At 43.9% G+C, this 18,415-nt stretch overlaps 2 protein-coding genes across 6 annotated transcripts in view; both read left to right on the forward strand.

Annotated features, from left to right (window-relative positions):
- The window catches only part of LOC135197144 (general transcription and DNA repair factor IIH helicase subunit XPD-like), a 38,420-nt gene extending 31,099 nt beyond the window's left edge, over positions 1-7,321 (forward strand). Inside the window, exons 10-16 of the mRNA XM_064224114.1 lie at positions 1,423-1,611; positions 2,749-2,920; positions 4,061-4,181; positions 4,479-4,636; positions 4,925-5,101; positions 5,305-5,514; positions 7,110-7,321. Coding sequence (XP_064080184.1) covers positions 1,423-1,611; positions 2,749-2,920; positions 4,061-4,181; positions 4,479-4,636; positions 4,925-5,101; positions 5,305-5,514; positions 7,110-7,250 — 1,168 coding nt within the window. The 3' untranslated portion in view covers positions 7,251-7,321. The remainder of the gene's footprint in view (positions 1-1,422; positions 1,612-2,748; positions 2,921-4,060; positions 4,182-4,478; positions 4,637-4,924; positions 5,102-5,304; positions 5,515-7,109) is intronic.
- Positions 7,322-9,265: 1,944 nt separating this feature from the next.
- Positions 9,266-18,415, forward strand: part of LOC135197146 (uncharacterized) — a 102,681-nt gene continuing 93,531 nt past the window's right edge. Inside the window, exon 1 of one of the 5 annotated variants that reach the window (XM_064224116.1) lies at positions 9,266-9,378. The gene's annotated coding sequence lies outside the window, so the exon portion shown is untranslated. The other 4 variants (XM_064224117.1, XM_064224115.1, XM_064224118.1 and 1 more) reach the window with 4 other exon arrangements.

An 18,415-nucleotide genomic window follows, 5' to 3' on the forward strand; every position in this document is an offset into this window, starting at 1 on the left:
GGCTTTAGCATCCGCTAAAAGGGTTAGTGAGATTCATGCCCTAGAAGGAAGGGTAGGTTTCAAAGGAGATTCCGTGGTTTGTTCCTTCCTTCCTTCATTTTTAGCAAAAAATGAGAACCCCTCAAATCCTTGGCCAAGGAACTTTGAGGTTCGTGGTTTATCTGCCCTAGTAGGGGAAGAACCTGAAAGAACTCTTTGCCCTGTTAGGAGTTTAAAATACTACCTTCAGAAGAAGAAAACCCTTAAGGGCATTGAGGACAGACTATGGTGCTCTGTAAAGGACCCCAGCAGACCATTGTCGAAAAATGCGCTGTCTTTCTTCATTAGAAGTGTTGTGAAAGAAGCACATAGATCTTGTAATGAAGAACATTTCAAGCTCCTAAAAGTCAAGGCTCATGAAGTGAGAGCAATTGCCACTTCCTTGGCCTTTAAGAAGAATATGTCTCTTCAGAATCTGATGAAAACTACATTCTGGAGATGTAATTCAGTATTCGCCAACCACTACCTAAAAGATGTCAGTATTACGTATGACGAGTGCTTCGCGTTAGGCCCGTACGTATCGGCGGATTCGGTGCTGGGGCAGGGAGCTGGAACATATCCTTAGTAGTTTTTTCCCTTGTTTTTTTTGTTAATTGAGTTCATATGGTTGTATGAAAAATGATGCAGGTAGGCATCTTTTTTCGTTTCGTAATACTAATAACTTTAGTTTGGTTAGGTGATCGGATTTGGTTTGAAGCTCCCTGCGTTGGTAGTGGACAGGTTCTGTCATAGAAGAGGGCGAACCCCCATTGACATGATCCGACTTGGATTCTACTAAGTAAGCGGATATCAAGTCCCGTTAGTAGACCCAAAGAGTCTTTTCAGCTGTAGGTCACGCCCTCGCTGTAGCTCTTATGGCAATGCAGACTAATAGACAGTATCTATGAAGTCTTCAGCCTAAACAGGTAAGAACCAAGGTTATTTTTATCCTACAACAGGTGTTGTTTACCTTTTCTTTGTTATTTTCTGTCTTGTACCCTCCACCAAGGGTGTCAATCAGCTAAGTATATGTCTGACAGGAAAGTTCATGTACAAAAATGATATTGTTATTTTACAATAAAGTTTTGTACATACTTACCTGGCAGACATATACGATTGATGGCCCGCCCAGCCTCCCCTCAGGAGACAGGTATAAGAGAGAAAAAATCTGGCAAGAAAGGTATGTTGGTTCTTACACCCGCTTCCCAGCGGCGGGTAAGGTAGATCACCTGACCTACCTGTCGTGTTAGCCGCGAGTTTTGAATTCTGTCGTGACGTCAGAGACGTAAGCTAAGTATATGTCTGCCAGGTAAGTATGTACAAAACTTTATTGTAAAATAACAATATCATTTTTCCTTCTTGATTTCCATATCATGAAAAATTCATACACTCATTCTGTTCCAGATTTTGCTCAGAACGACTGTCTTCTATTGTAAGATCACTAGAGCTAACTGATGTGTCAGATCTGGCTCCTCTTGTTGCTGTTGCTCATTTTGCTACTTTGGTGTCCACATATCTACAAGGATTCACAGTGATAATTGAACCTTTTGAGGATAAAGCACCTAATATTCCAAATCCAATACTGTACTTGAGGTAAGTCTTCTGAATCTACTGATGTTATGTTTAGTTTGAACACTGAGTATGTAGATTCAGTATTTCTGTAGTTTTTTGCTCTCTATTGGTTTTGAATTATCATTTTGCATTTGGAGTGCAAAATGGGTATTCCAAAGCTTTTACAGTCTACTATAGTAAATAAAATATGTGCCCCCTCCTTTGTTTAGCTTTTGACCAAGTTGAAAGAAATTACTCTGGTGACAGTGCCACTTCTTCAACTCATGTCATTTGGTTTTATGTCATTCAAGGAAAATTAGGTATGCTTTTGCTCATGGGATAGTGTATACATTTTAATGATAATGATACCATAGTCTCAACTCAATTCTCCCTTTATGGTTTCACAGTTGTTCTTTCTGTCATTGTGGGTTTTTGTTCCTTCCAGAGATAAACCTAAACTTGGTGCCAGCTGTGGCTTGATTATTAAATCTTCAACATTTAGATTGGAATGTAAATAAATTGTAGAATGTTTTCCTTAAGTTTGCAAATTGTTCTTAGATTTCTTTATTTTGCCTCAATTGCCACCAGGTGCACCAAATGAAGGCGATGTTTTATATTCATATTGCTGTTAGTAGAAGTTTCTATGGAAGTTTTCAATAGCAGGTGGTTTTTTGGCTGAATTATAAGCTATTTTTGGGAATACAGTGGACCCCCCCGCATTTGCGTTCTCCGGATTTGCGGACTCACACATTCGCAGATTTCTCTCGGGAACGTTTCCCCGCATTATTCGTGGAAAATTCGCACATTCATGGTATTTTTCTGTGAGAAATATTCCCAAATTCCTGGGTTTTTTTTCAATTTCATCATAAAATGCACTTTTTGTGATAAAACTATTACAAAAACCAAGTGTGAAAATTTTTGGTGGGTTTTTCTTGAGTTTTAACTAGCAAAATAGGCTGATTTTAGCGTTTTTATAGGGGTTCCAAACATACGCGGGTTCTAACTATTCACCGGGGGGTCTGGTACGCATCCCCTGCGAATACAGGGGGACCACTGTAAATCTTTGTATTCATCATGTTGAATATATTTTGATGCATTCGACTTATGTAAGTAGAAGTTAAATTCTAATTGGTTGGGGGTGTCGGTACCCTCCTAATTTTTATGCTTTTTTTCTTTCAGATGTCTTGATTCTTCCCTTGCCATCAAACCAGTTTTCACTAAGTTCCAGACTGTTGTCATCACATCTGGAACGTTGTCACCTTTGGACATGTATCCCAAAATTTTAGATTTCCATCCTGTTATACAGAATTCTTTCACCATGACATTGGCTCGCTCATGTATCCTTCCAATGGTGAGTACTTACCAACTAAGGTTTGAGTATAGAATTTTGAGTGTGCAGTAATAATATTTTAACACAAAGGGAAGTAATATGAATGTATGTGCATTAATGTCCAGAAAATATCTTAGTGCAAATGTCTGATATAAATTACATTAACACAAGCAAAATACAGGATTAAGAAAACCAAACGGGAGTGATGTAACTAATTCTTTTAATCTTATGTTTTTTATAATTATTATTACATAGATAGTTTGTATTTCTTGGCAAATAATGTATGGCAGATGTAGAATCTACTGGTCACTTTTTACTAGATACATTTGAAATTGTAATAGCCAAAAGTCCCTCTTAACTTCTCAAATTCTTTGTGCTCTTTTTGGATACGCTTGTCACGGCAAAGCCTTGAGATTCAAGAGCAAGAAATATGATGAAGAAATTATGATGTCTGGTAGCAGGAACTGTACCCGGGTTACCATAATCATGACGTGATTATGTTTCTGCTACTGTACATCATAATTTCTTCATATTTCTTGCACTGGGATCTCAAGTCTTTGTAGTGACAAGAGCATCCAGAAAAGCACGAAGAATTTAAGAAGTTAAGAGGGCATTGTGACCATTGCAATTAATTTTGTATGGCAGATGTTTAGAAATAATTGCATTTTGGTGTAATTGCCTTTGCATTACACAGAATAAGCATTCCAACCTACTACATTGTAATATTCTCATCTCAGCTTACATCAAAGAGTTATTACCATAACATTGATAAAGAGTTTATTTTGATACCTGGGATGTATTAAGTGACTAATGAATGGGCTAAGATTTTAGGGTCAGGTAAAATTAGCACCAATGTGGCATAATTGCAAAACTACTAATGAATCTTCTGTTGCTCTAAATGATCTTATTGGAGGATCATTTCAGTTAGTTTCATGTATTATGAGAAGGATATCTATGGTTGAGTCCTTGTTTCTTTGGATATTTCATCCATTTTGTTAAGGCTGTGGTTAGACAGTATATTTTTTAACAGAGATCAGATGAATGTACATATTTTGTAAAAATATTGTTTTCTTCCTTGAAATTTAGAATTTTTTGTTGCACCATTTGTATCTACACTGATCTGTTACAAAATGTTATTAGCTCTAATGTATTTGTTTTCAGATTGTAACTAAGGGTAATGATCAAGTTGCCATTTCCTCAAAATTTGAGTCACGTGATGATCCTGCTGTTGTAAGGAATTATGGAAAATTACTTGTTGAAATGGCAACCATAATTCCTGATGGTAATTATAAAGTTTCAAGTTGATTTCTTGATTGTAATTATACAGATGTGTAATTGTGCCTAGGTTGTAAAGTTGAATTATAATGTGGAAGCCGCCAGGTTAGTATGAAGTAATGTAACAATACAGATCTTGATTATAACCCAATGTAAAAATGCTGTTAAATTGTGCATTACTGTATTTTTATTTTACCAATTATCAACCACTGTATTAGCAAAGTATTTGATAGCTAGATAATTTAGATGCTTTTATACCCATTTTGTTATATTTTGAGTTTTTGTTTCTTACCTGTATTCTTAGGAATGGTGTGTTTCTTTACCTCCTATTTGTATTTGGAAAATGTTGTGGCAACATGGTATGATCATGGAATCATAAATGATTTGCAGCGCCATAAACTGGTATTCATTGAAACTCAAGATGATGCAGAAACGTCTCTTGCTTTGTTAAATTACATGAAGGTTAGTGAATGATTTTCTTAAATTGTTTGAATGGTGTGAACTTGCAAGTCAGGCTTTTTCTTTTGGTCAATTTGTGAAAGAACTTTACCACATATTTTTTTTTACTATAATTAAGATACATTACTTCATTTATGAAATTAGAATTTGGCATTTTGTATCATAAATAATTTTGGTTGTCATCAGGATGTACATATTTCTTGAACCTGTATCTAGTAAGTTTTCATAAGAAGCAAATATACCATTTTTATACTTATATAGAAGTGTGTAAGAAAATTCATATTTTTTTAGGCTTGTGATAAGGGTAGGGGAGGCGTTCTCCTTGCCGTTGCTAGAGGGAAGGTCTCAGAAGGAATTGATTTTGACCATCACTATGGACGCTGTGTAATTATGATGGGGATACCATTTATGTATACTCAGAGTCGAATTCTTAAAGCTCGCTTGGAGTACCTGCGTAGCCAGTTTAATGTGAGTAATATACTTATACATCTGTGAGTTAAAAAGGAAATACGTAACATATTATGGACTTCATAACTTGTGTACTTGGGTTGAGCTGAAGTTTGCAAACATTTTCCATAAAGGATTGGAGAACTAAAGCATACTGAATTAGTGTATTATGATATTTTTTTAATCTTAATGAAAACCTTTAGTAATTGTAATTCTTTCCATAGATTCGAGAAAATGATTTTTTAACCTTTGATGCTATGAGGCATGCAGCACAGTGCGTAGGACGAGTTATGAGAGGGAAGACTGACTATGGAATAATGTTGTTTGCTGATAAGCGTTTCTTCAGAGCGGACAAACGAAATAAGCTACCGCGATGGATTCAAGAATACCTTACTGATCATGCCAGTGATCTTTCCACAGAAGAAGCAGTGCAGGTAAATTATGGAATGGAACTGATATCCTCACAGTTTGTGGACTTCTGAGTTATTGTTAATATATAGATAGTTTACCCAGATCAAAGAGTTGAATTTCCAGGCTTTCTTATTGTTGGTCGTTAGAATTTTTTCTTAAGTGAGGATGAAGTTAAGAAAGTGAATTTTGGCGCTGGACTTCTTTGTTCAAAAATAGCGAAGAGAACATAAAAGAGGCACTAAGCAGCTTTCAGGCCATGTCTAATCTGGATTTTTGCCAATTCTTATATTTATCATTAGTTGATGAGTGTGCATTTTATATTTTCAAATCAAAAGATAGCATGTTGTAATCAACTACACATATTGTAAACTTATTAAATTGTACATGTTTCTAGGTTTTATTTAACACATAGTTGGACAGTGAGGTTTAAATAAGGTTTCCCATGTTGCCTTGCAGTAAATTGGAGACATTTGGTCTGAAATGTTGTTAGTGGTACTGGCAAGACAGTTGGGCTGGGGTTGCACAAGGTGTTTAAGGCACAGGGAAGGAAAACTACACACTGTAGGGATCAGGTACCTTGAAAAAAGAATAAACCATAAAGTGGTCAGTTATGGGGATAAGTATAATCTATTGTGAAACAGTGAGAACATTGGAGTTGTATACAGTACTTACTGCAAAATGAACTACAAGTAGCAAGTTACACTTCAAAATCTACCACATTTGTTTCGATAGGATCAAGATTGCCAGGCAATCTTCTTCCTGCAAATGTCAGACAGGATTTCTATGGGTTTTGGCAGCAGCATCATCCACAGACTTTTGAGAACTCACTTGCAGTTTGTCCAAATTCTTGAAGTTAAGGAGATCTTAGACAATGCTGAAGTGTTTTTCAGTTTCAGTCTTTTTCACATATGTATATCTTATTCTTCAAAGTCTTTCTGTGGCATCTTCCAGGACCATTGTAATCTCAGGTTTATCTTGACAGTAGATTATGGTTTGATATATACATTGGATAAACGATCTTATCTTCAATAGCAAAACTTTACATTGTATGATTTCAGAGATCCTTTTTCAACTCACACTAAAGTGGTAGCATTCATTCTCATTGGCAGAGTGATGTTATAAATTAGTTTAATGAGACCACTGAATCACATTTTGAGATTCTTATAGGACTGGATCCAAGGCTTTGCTTCTAAGAAGTGAAAATGGAGGCTGGGTAAAATTAAAGGTGTAAAGCTAGGTTGGAACTTACAAAAAGTAAAAGACTGAAAGCATTGTAGCTATTGCCAAAAAGGCACTGAAGAGATCTTTTAATGCCATCTACAGTACATCGCAAGAATTAGAACTCGACTCATCTTATTCAAGTTACTTCTTTATACTGTGCTTCTACATTTTCATTTTGGAATATTATTACACTTAAATTTTAAAAAAAATATTGAAGTATGTTATCCCAAGTGGTACAAACTCCCATACATTGGGTGTGTATAGGTATCAGTTACTTATGTTGCAATGTTTAAGGCAAACAGAGAACTGTTACTCTTGGATTTTTAGTGACTTGGACAGTGCCCAAATAGAACAGGTTTGTTTTGCTCTTCATAATACTTTACTTTTTTCTTTACAGATGATCAGACCATGGCTGCGGCAGATGGCTCAGCCATTCACTCGTGATGATCAGCTTGGAGTGTCCCTTCTTACCTTAGAACAGTTGAACTCATTAGAAAATGTAGAGAAAGTTCAAAGGAGAGCACAGCAGACAATGTAAATTTGTTTTTATCTCAGAGAATATTTTGGTAAAGTGAGCTAAACACATTAAACTTGATAATATAACTTTCATTTTGCCTTTTCTTCTCAAAGGATTTGCTTTCTATTTAGTAGTTTTATGTCATCATATTTTTAAGAATATTTTCAAGTCTTGGTGAACTACTATTGTAGTTGCCAGATGTGTCCAAGGAAGTTTGGCCTAAATAACCTTAAGGAAGTTTGGCCTAAATTAACTTGGTGTCAATTGTTGACAAAAGTAGATTGCAAAAGGACAAAGGAGAATGTAACTGTAACTGTTAATAATCATCCTTTGTCCAATGACCAAATCAAAGGTCAAATCATTAGTTCTCTATGTTCCAGGCAGAGAGCATATAGCAATTTCGTCAACAATATGTGTCATCATGACAGTCGGGAATTCCTGTGGAGTGGGTATGACCTATTCTATATTATGACTGTTAATCTTAGAAAAACTGAGTTTCCTTGTTTGGAATATTGTTTTTGGAAGATTTCAGCATGTGAATGTAATTTAAATTGCATAAATTAATGCACAAATATTTGGTATTATGAAAGATAAACTTTTCTCAATAAATGAAAGTCTGTTAGCAAGAAACAATTTTTTTTGGCATGTGACAAGAAAGTCAATACAGTACGTATACAGCTCTGAATAATCCTTTGGATTCCAGTGCTAGGCTGTAAGCCTGAATTCCACATTCCATTCCATTCCATTCTATGTAGAAGTTGCATGGATTGAAAAGAAAAGTAAGTTGCATGAATTGGAAAGTAAAACAGAGTAAACAGTAAAAGACCAAAAAAAAAAAAAAAAATTGAAATAATGCTTATTTTTACCTTAAAATTTTTATTGTTGTTCCCTGCATTTTTATGCGTTTTCAGGCTGCTGTCTGTGAAGAAGAGACATGTAAATTAATCTGTGCTGCACAATTTATTTTCTGTAAATATAGAGTGGCACAACTATTTTGATAAACAGAAGGGAATGAATCTGACCTTTATCACTAAGGTGTGAAAACAGTAGTCAGAAATGTAAGCAATTACCATTAAAACTAAGTTATACTGTAGCGAATAGTGAACAACAGTGCCTCAGTGGCGTGGTCGGTATGGTGTTGGCGTGCCACATCGGTGGCCGTGAGTTTGATTCTCTGGCATTCCATTGAGGAGTGAGAGATGTGTATTTCTGGTGATAGAAGCTACTCTCGATGTGGTTTGGAAGTCACGTAAAGCCGTTGGTCCCATTGCTAAATAACCACTGGTTCCATGCAACTAAAAACACCATACAAATACATAAACATAAGGAAAAAACACTTAAAGGTACTAAAGGTTTTTCAGGCCAATAGGAGACATTCAGATATGTAAAATACAAAAAAGAAAGTAGACAAAGAAATTGTATTTATGTTAGGAAACAAATTTTTATACAGTGCGATACAAAGGATAGTAAAAATAAATACAAAAAATCAACTCATGCATTTTGAAAGCTACAGGAAAATAAGTAAACAAGGCATAACCAGACTCCAAGCCTTCTTGTGACGTGTGCAAGATTTTCACCTCGCATAAGTTATAAACATTATACATATGCCTAACAACATGAAGTGGTCTTTGCAATTAATACTCAAATAAAAAGGACACAAATTAATTGTAGGCTTACTCCCCCGAGTAACCGAAACTATACAATATATTAGTAGACAGATAAACAAGGGACAGGCACCGAATTAGTTAAGAAAGAAAAGAATTTGCTTTTAAACATGAAACATATTATATTAAGAAGAAAATAGTCTAAAGATCAAATACACAAACCACACAAACAAAAAAAGCAATTACTTCAATCAGTATATATTTGACATATACATACATATAAAATTCGTTCCCTAAGCATCTGTTATTACAATAAATTCAGAGCTGTGAACTAGAAAAAAGCTGAAGAATTGAAATTATTTAAACTAAAGAGCAGTATTGGCGTAGATATCCATGAGCGTAGATTGATATTCAGTATAGGGAAAGTGGATAGTTAATTACATCTAGATAACGAGCATTTCTGATAATTGAATGACACAGGACCGGTAACAGTCTTAGGGAAGGAACACCTGCCCGAATGTTTGCAGGTCTGAACTGTCAGTTCCGTAAGTCCATATACGTCGTTTAAGCGCTGTTCATGTTAAATTTTTCACCCGAACTTTAAAGATTAATAATATTTCACCAGAACGTTAAAGATTAATAATTATGAAATTAGTGAGTGTGTGAAGTTTTAGAATACTGCAGGAATATTTAACAATATTATAATTGGTAAACAATTTAGTGCTTAGGAACGCCGAATCGAAACGCCGTAGGTTAATCATAAATTGTAAACAAACTAAATATTTTCTTTACAATTTCCATCATCGCGAACATTTACAGAACTAATATGTAGTTTATTTATTAAAGTTTGTGTTAGATATAACGCAAATGTCTCGCCCGCCTATGATTTTAGGTAATTTAATTACACTGACTTGTGGGGTATGCAAACGTGGACCTACCTTAGTAGTAGGTAGCTCTCGGTTACCCACTTCCTTTGGGTGTTTAGTACCTAGTAGTAACTTAAGTTATAGGGTAAATTGTTACCTATTTCCTGTGAGTGTTTAGCCTATAGCTAGTAGGTATACCTAGTAACGTAAGGAAAATTGTTACCCGTTTCTTGTGGGTGGTTAGGTATCCAACCTACTAGAGGTAGGTAGCTACTAGTAGCCTAGTAGGCTACCTAGTAGTAACTTAAGGGTAAATGGTTACCTATTTCCTATGGGTGTTTAGTATTAACTTAAGGGTAAATTGTCACCTATTTCCTGTGGGTGTGTAGTAGGTACTAACTTAAGGGTAAATTGTTACCTATTTCCTGTGTGTGTTTACCTAGGCTAGTAGGTAGGGTAAAAATCCGCATGGTACAAGGGTGGACCATGTACGATCAATGTGTACAACCCCAAGAAAAGTACATTATAACGCGTCCTGACACCGGAGTAGAGGTCTTTAGCTCCGTTTCTCACCAACAAGAAGTCGCGTCTGATGCCCATCTCCGATGTCAGGACGCGTTATAATGTACTTTTTTGAGGGTTGTACACATTGATCGTACATGGTCCACCCCTGTACCATGCGGTTTTTTACCCTAGTACCTAGGTAGTACCTAACTTTAGTGTAAAGTGTTACCTCCTACCTATTTCCTGTGGTGTTTAGTAGTAACTTAAGGGTAAGTATATAGGCCAAGTCATTTTAGGTTTTTAAGCTTTAGCTTTGAGGCGCCAGTTGAGAACGATTGACATTACCTTCCTAATCCTAGTTAGGGTAGAGTACCCTGATCTTGGTGAGTGCCCTCTCCTCCCTTGATCCCCTCCTCCCCAAGTGACATTGAGCATTGGAAATATGGGGTAGACTAAGCTAACCCTGTACTAATTTTGGAAACTACCGGGTCATTCAATAGGTTAGACTGTGTAGACGTAGGTTAGGTTGGGTAAAACTGAAGGCTACTTAGGCCTACCATGGCCTGGTACCTGCCAGTTGCTGACCAGGATAGGGCTATTCACCTACTACATTTTCTGTATGCGTTTGCTTATGTTTGTCTTTTTTTATTGTTACCTATGCTATTTACTGTTCTATTTTATAGTTTTACATTCATCCTCAAGGGGATTAGTATTAAAAACGGCTCCCATATTGCACATAGCCTGGTAATTACCAAATCAGAGGGCAGTGGTATTAGTCTTCAATTTTCCTGATGGTTGGTTTTCTTTTCTGCAAGTTTACCCCATTAAGTGATAATACTATAATAAATTAGTAGGTATATTTGGGGATTGTAATACAGATGGAAGGGTAAGTTTTTGACATTTGAGGTAAGGTTATGTAAAGTTAGGTCTAGTTAAGTTGTCTTCCCTCTGAAAAGTCCACTGCAGTAAAGGAGTATCCTAGGCCAGAACACCTGACTCCTCTGTCTACATTGCACAAACATTTTTCTGGTTTGCATGATATCACATTGAGGGTAGGATATCCACAGGCGACCAAAGCCAGGTCAGGGCACAGCACCTAAGGTTAAGGTTAGGAGAAAGGGTGGATGGATAGGTGCAGATGTATGTCTATTAAGTAGATTTTTTTATCCGAGTGCTCAACTCTTCTGTGATTTTGCCATTGATATTTTGCCAACACTGGATTACAACTAATGGTTAGATATGACAATCTGGCATTTTTCCAGAAGTTTGAAGGACAAGTTTAATAATATGGATACCAGCTAGACCTGTTTGTTGGTAAATGTATGAATCTGTATATTTTTAAAGTTAAGAATGAATGTTTTAGGCCTGATTAAGGTTGTAACTTCGTAGACATAATTTATGAAGTCTTGAGCTATTATATTACAGTGCATGTATCACATTGTAGCCATCTCTCTCGCTCTCTCTCTTTTTGTTTGTTCCGATACGTAATACAAACCCTCGGTCCTTTAACAATAGGAAGTAGCTAGCGGCAGCTGGAACGGTCGTAAGCTTCGAACAAGGGGAGAACGGTAGTTAACTGCTTGTCCGATCGTCGCGCGCCGCGCGACTGGGAGGTAAACACCACTTTTGCTTTCGGCCGTGTGTGGATAGGACGTGCTCGTCATCGCTCTGCCCGCTTTGTCGTTTGCTTTGAGTTTGAGTATTTGCCCTCTCTTTCTGTATAATTCAGAGTGATTGTAAGTACTTTGCATTTCTTTTGTTAATCATTATGATGAGTGAAGAAGAAATGGAGATTTCACCACGCCCCCCGGTCGCCCGTAGAGTGTGTCCCGGGCTGGAGGGGCGTAGATGTGGAGGATTCAGATCGTTTGTTGATGTAGATCCTCACGAGGTTTGTACTCGTTGTCGGGGGCGAGAGTGCTCCCGCAACGAGCCCTGTGTAAACGTGTATGCATTGGTCCGAGGCGCAGTGGTGCTGTACGAGGGCAGGAAGAGACTTAGGCCGCCCAAGAAGTCATCGGAAAGTCCAGTGACTCCTTTGGTAACGGACACTTCGTCCTCTTTCCTGCCCCCCGGCCAGCCCCCACGTTTCGCGCCTTCCCCTGCGGGGGGGTAGCGGAGTCCTTCTCCTCTCTCGATCCGTCGAGTGTGGAGGAGGGCGCCCGCTACCCGGACGTCCAGTTGTACTCGGGGTCTTCCGTCCGCCTCTGGGGGGCGGGGTGTTCTTCTTCCCCCAGGTGCAGCGAGGAAGCCCCTCTAACTAACCCGACTGTTGCTTCCGCAGGTGTGCCATCAGCGAAGGACGACCTGGGACAGGTGTGGGAGTCGCTGGGACTGCAGGGAGTGCCGAGCATACAGGGGTTGATTCAGCGGTTGGCGGGGTCGGCAGTGGTCACTCATGGTACGGTAACCACTACAACAACCACAATCTCGACACCAGCATATGAGATGCCACCGCATCTGGTGTACACACCACATGTCATGTCGGTGACACCCACGGCTGCAATCCAGAAACCAATTCCTGCCGTGCCAAAGAGGACGGTGCCACCGCCACCTGGGTTCTTTGTATTGCCGACCCCGGACTTCCGCTGCCCAAAGAGTACCCCCTGGACCTGCCGCCAGTGCCGAGGATGACGGTAGCTGCCGACAGGACGCCTGGCTTCTTCCTGTGGTACCTGCCGTGCCTGCCGTACCTGTTGCTGTCCCAGCCGTCATTCCCTTTCAGATCAGGTGCCTGCTGCTCATTCACTTTCAGATGTTCCTGCCGTTCCTGCTGTTCCTGGACCTGTTCCTGTTGTTCCTGCTGTTGGTGGTGCTGTCACAGTCTCAGGTCTTTCCGGACAGGTGCAGTCGGGCCCTGTTGCTTCGGCAACTGCCCCGGCTCCCTCCTGGATGGAAGACCTGACGTCTGTCCTGCGGAGCCTGGCGAAGAAGAAGAGGAAGAGGAAGAAGGTGTCGTCGTCGTCTTCGTCGTCTTCTTCGTCGTCTGCTGCCTCTCCTTCCCCTTCGACTTCTAAGGCTAAACAGCCGAAGAAGAAGAAGGTTGCCTCCTCCCCCCCTAAGAAGACTCCTTCGGGATCTTCTAAGGGCCCGGCTCGCTCAGGCGAGCTGGGGAGCTCTTCTGCTGGTCCTCCTGTTCCTTCGGGAACGGGGCCCGTCACTTCTTCTGCAAAGAAGAAGTCGACGGGGACCAGAGGTGCACCAGCCTCGGCTGGTGCGTCCTCACCTGGTGTTAGCGGTTCTGCCGCTAAACCAGGTTCCGTCTCGGCCGCTTCTCGTTCGCGAGAAGCACCGAGTGGACGCTCTTCCAAAGAAGACCGTCCAGCCAAAGTTTTGACGCCCGAGCTCGCTCGCCGTCAAGACAGCGGCGCGGAGCAGAAGACTGGCGAGAGTCGTGCACACGACTCTCGCCAGGCCAGTGGACGCTCTCGCAGCGATCAACTGGCTGCTCGGGCTGACGTGACGGTCGCTGACCGGCCACGGGTTGAGGCGAGGAAGGAGTCCCCGCGGCCGCCGGTACCAGCCACGATGGGACCGGGCGGAGACGGTGACCAGCGGCAGCTCGCCTGACGCTAGAGATCGGTCTCGACGTTCTCAGCCGAGCCAATCGCCCCAGGCGAGCGGCAAGGCTAGGCCTGCTGCTCGACCGTCACCGCGGGTTGACGATCAGCAGCAGCCCTCCACGCACGCTGGTCCTGCCAGCGAGCGACGGGGGAGCGTCAGGTCTGCCTCTCCCGTACCTTCAACCTCCTCGGGCTATACCGGGAGGAGCGAGGTACCGAGGAGCGATCACGAGAGGTGCGCCGCTCGTGACCCAGCTATGACGCCGTACGGCTCAGGCACGGTTTTAGGACCGACCAGAACGTACGCGCAAGTAGTTGGAGGCGGGGACCGTCAGGGGTCTGTCGCTGTTCCTCCTTCTGAAGGAGGAGTATCGCGGGATATGCTCTTGCTGGAGGGACTGGACGGTCCTACTCCACAAGACGCTGTAACTCCCGAGATACAGAGGAACTTTGCAGAGGTCATTAAGCTGATGCGTCTGCATAATGACCTTGCGGAAGGATCGCCGCTACCACCGGCAGAGCCCACGTCCCGGCTCGAATCATTTTGGGGTCCCAAGAGGGAGCCCAAAATGATGGTGGGGTTACCGCGATCTGAGCTTGCAGACTCGGTCCTGGATCAGGTAGAGAATCTCGTCTCAGGACGGGAGGACTCGCTAAAGTCCGGACGGTCTTCTAAGCTGCTTCCTCCTCCTCTACAGCGGCAGAGGCGATTCTACGTGCCTTCGGAAGACCCGATACTGCCGAAAACAGGTTAACCCGGAGTTAGCGAGGCTGACTACCAGGTGTGTCCCTGCAGCAGCTCCTGTCGGAGAACCTATGGTTCTCGCAGCAGGAGGCACTTGCCCTGGAATCTACCGCTATGGCAGCATTCCAGGCAGTTTCCTGGTTGGATTTGTGGTCCCTCACAATATCCAAAGTAGCGGCCGGCTCTGGGAGCTCTGCTCTCGAAGACGACGCTTCTTTTAGGAGACTGTGCCAGTCTGGAGGAAGAGCAATCTCTTACCTCGCCCATCAGACTGCTAACCTGTGGGCCAACTTGGTTCTTCGACGTAGGGACGCAGTCCTTACCCGAGTGACCAAGGGGGCCGGGCGTGAAGCGGCACTCGGGCTTCGAAATGGACCTCTTAGGAGTTCCCCAGCTCTCTTCCCTGGAGAGATGGTGGACGCTGCGGTGGAAAGGCGGCACACTGACGAGAGTGACCGCTTAGTTCACCAGGCAGTCTCGAAGGTTACTGGGCAATCTCGAGCGACTGCGGCCAAACCAAAGAGCTTGGCTAGCGCTTCCACGGCGGCGAAGACGGTTGCACCGTCCAAACCCCGTGTGAAGACTCCTGTTGTTTCAACTTCTGCTAGAGGAGGCCGCAACCAGCCCTCCTCCCAGCCCTCCTTTCCCCGAGGGGGTGCTGGAAAGAAGTCGAAACGAGGTGGGAAACGCTAGGGACGGCGTTCCCCCTCACCTGCTGCCGGAAGTGGGGGGGTGCCTAGCGAGCCATTGGGCGACTTGGCAGCGCTACGCCGCCGAGACCTGAATAGTAGACGTCCTTCGGGAGGGATATCTACTACCCTTCGAGTCTCGGCCCCCCCCCCCTCATCTCCAATCCGGTCCACCTACAGACCTATGTCCGGGGATCAGCAAAGGACAACGCTCTTCGACAGGAGATCAAGACCATGCTGGCGAAACGAGCTGTAGAAATCGTGGAGGACCAGTCACCGGGCTTTTACAAAGCCGGCCTCTTCCTAGTGGAAAAGAAAAGGCCATCGGGGGGCTGGGCGTCCGGTGATAGGACCTCTCTCCCTGAACCGCTTCGTTCGCACGACGAGGTTCACGATGGAGTCGGCACGCTCGGTGCTCGACTCGATCAGGGAGAACGATTTTCATGCTTTCAGTGGACTTGAAGGACGCGTATTTTCAAATACCCATCCATCAGTCCTCCAGAAAGTACCTCCGCTTCATCTTCGACGGGACGGTTTTTGTACCAATTCAGGGCACTTTGTTTCGGTCTCTCAACCGCCCCACAGGTGTTCACGCGAGTGTTCACTCTGGTGTCGGCTTGGGCCCATTCGCACGGGATACGTCTGATGAGGTATCTCGACGATTGGCTAGTCCTGGCGAGCTCCCGCTCGCAGTTGCTACAGGACAGAGATCGACTCCTCAAGTTTTGTCGCGATCTGGGGATCGTGATAAACTACGAGAAGTCCGATCTCGAACCCAAGCAGAAGATGAAGTACCTGGGTATGCTGATAGACACGGTAGCAGGGCAGGTCTTTTCCCGCAGACTTGCGTATCAGCAAATTCAGGGAGGCAGCCGGCCGGTTCCTGTCTCGGCAGGAACAGGCAGCACAGCAATGGCAAGTCGTGATCGGCCATCGTCGTCACTCGAGAAGTTAGTCCCCTCACGGGCGTCTTCACCTGCGGTCTCTCCAGTGGAGACTAAGGGAGAGTTGGTCTCAGGCCAAGGATCCTCCTTACTTTCCCGTGGCTATCACGGACAAGGTGAGGCAGGACCTAGCCTGGTGGCTCGACGACAAGAACCTCTTAAGAGGAGTGCCCATACGCACTCCCCCCCCGGAGATGCTTCTCTCAGACGGCCATCGACCGAGGATGGGGCGCACACCTGGAGGAGTTGCTGACTGCAGGTGTGTGGGACCATCACGAAAAGCACCTTCACATCAATGTCCTGGAACTCAAGGCGGCGTTCAACGCTCTCCAAGAGTTTCAGGACCGCTTGGTGGGACACTCAGTGGTGTTGATGTGCGACAACACCACAGTAGTGGCATATGTCAACAAGCAGGGGGCTAGTGTCTTCTTCCGCTCCATCAGTTTGACGGTGCAGGTGCACGAGTGGGCCACGGCTCACTCGATAGAGCTGTCAGCACGCTACATTCCAGGCAAGAGGAATGTAGTAGCAGACAAGCTCAGCCGTCGGGATCAGGTGATAGGGACCGAATGGTCTCTACACCAAGACGTAGCGGAAAGGCTCTTCAACCTGTGGGGGCGACCGGTCGTAGACCTGTTCGCCACCCGGCACAACAGAAAACTTCAGGTTTTCTTTTCAGCTGTGCCGGACCCATGGGCAGCTGCAGAGGGACGCTCTCCAACACCCCTGGGCCCACAACCTCTTCGCTTACGCCTTTCCCTTCCTTCTGTCTGATTCGGAAAGTGATCAGTCGAGCGCTGGTCACTCCCAATCTCAGAATGATCCCTGGTGGCTCCCAAACGGCCTCAAGCCGTTTGGTATCCGGACCTGCTGGCTCTTCTGCGGACGCACCGAGAGAGCTACCCACTTGGCACAACCTTCTAGCCCAGCCACACGTAGAACGGTACCACCAAGCAGTCCAGTCCCTTCAACTTCACGGCTGGCTGTTATCCACCATCTCTTGCGAACGAGAGGCTTTTCTCGTCGTAGCGCAGCACAGAGATGGCTGGACACGTTCCGACAGTCCTCTCAGCTGTGTACCAGGGGAAGTGGGCCGTCTTCTGTGGTTGGTGTCGTAGACAGGGTCTGTCTCCTCTCAGAGCCACTCTTCAGCAGGTAGCGGATTTCCTCGTGTTTCTTCGCCGAGAGAAGCTCCTCTCAGTACCCACAGTTAAAGGATATAGAGCAGCACTGGCGCTCGTCCTAAAACTGAGGGGACTGGACATCTCGAATTCGTTCGAGATCTCCTTGCTAATGAGGAGCTTCGAAAGGTCTTGCCCACCCAGGGAACTCAGGCCCCCTGCGTGGGATGTGACTCTCGTACTTAGGATTTGACTCGAAGACCCTTCGAGCCACTCCGAGAGTCGTCAGACAGGGATCTGACTCTCAAGACCCTCTTCTTGCTGGCCCTGGCATCGGCGAAGAGAGTAGGGGAACTACATGGCCTTTCTTATGATGTTAAACACACCAGAGGCTGGGGATCTGTGACGCTCGATTTCGTCCCGAACTTCGTAGCTAAGACTCAGAATCCGTCGATCCCTGACGACAGGTTCGAGTCTTTCACGATCCCCTCCCTTCTGGACTTCACCGATAACGATGCGGATGAGATGCTGCTTTGTCCTGTGAGGGGCGCTACGGCGCTATCTGAAGAGAACTCGACATCTCAGGCCTGAGTGTCGACGCCTCTCGTTAGCACTGGGGTTACCAAGAAAGAAGTTTTCCAAGAACACGCTTTCTTTCTGGCTGCGTGAGGTGATCAGGAGAGCGTACGAGGCTGAGGGTAGCGACGACATCCGTACGCTCCGACCGAGAGCCCACGAAGTCAGAGGTATCGGACCCTCCTTAGCGTTCCGTAAGAACTTCTCCGTGGCGCAGGTCCTGAAGGCAGGTGTCTGGGCCAACAGACCACCTTCACGTCCTTCTACCTTCGGGATATTGCCCACAAGTCCTTGGATACTTTTTCCTTGGGACCTGTGGTGGCTGCTCAACACGTTGTGTAAGCTTACCCAGCACCCGAGCAGGCAGAACAGCATCGATTCCTGGTATGACTGGGAGAATGAATGTGCGAATGAGAGAGTGACTGGCTTCTCTTCACCATCTTTCTCTACCTCTACCTGTGGGCAGAGGGATACGGTCGTTACCTCGCTGGAAGGGAGTCAGATGCAGGTAAGCTACTCAACAGAGCTCCATCCTATCTCTTTAACTAGAGATAGGAGTGTATATCCACATTTC

This window comes from Macrobrachium nipponense, chromosome 18 (assembly GCF_015104395.2).
Source record: "Macrobrachium nipponense isolate FS-2020 chromosome 18, ASM1510439v2, whole genome shotgun sequence".
NCBI classification, from domain to species: Eukaryota; Metazoa; Arthropoda; class Malacostraca; order Decapoda; family Palaemonidae; genus Macrobrachium; species Macrobrachium nipponense.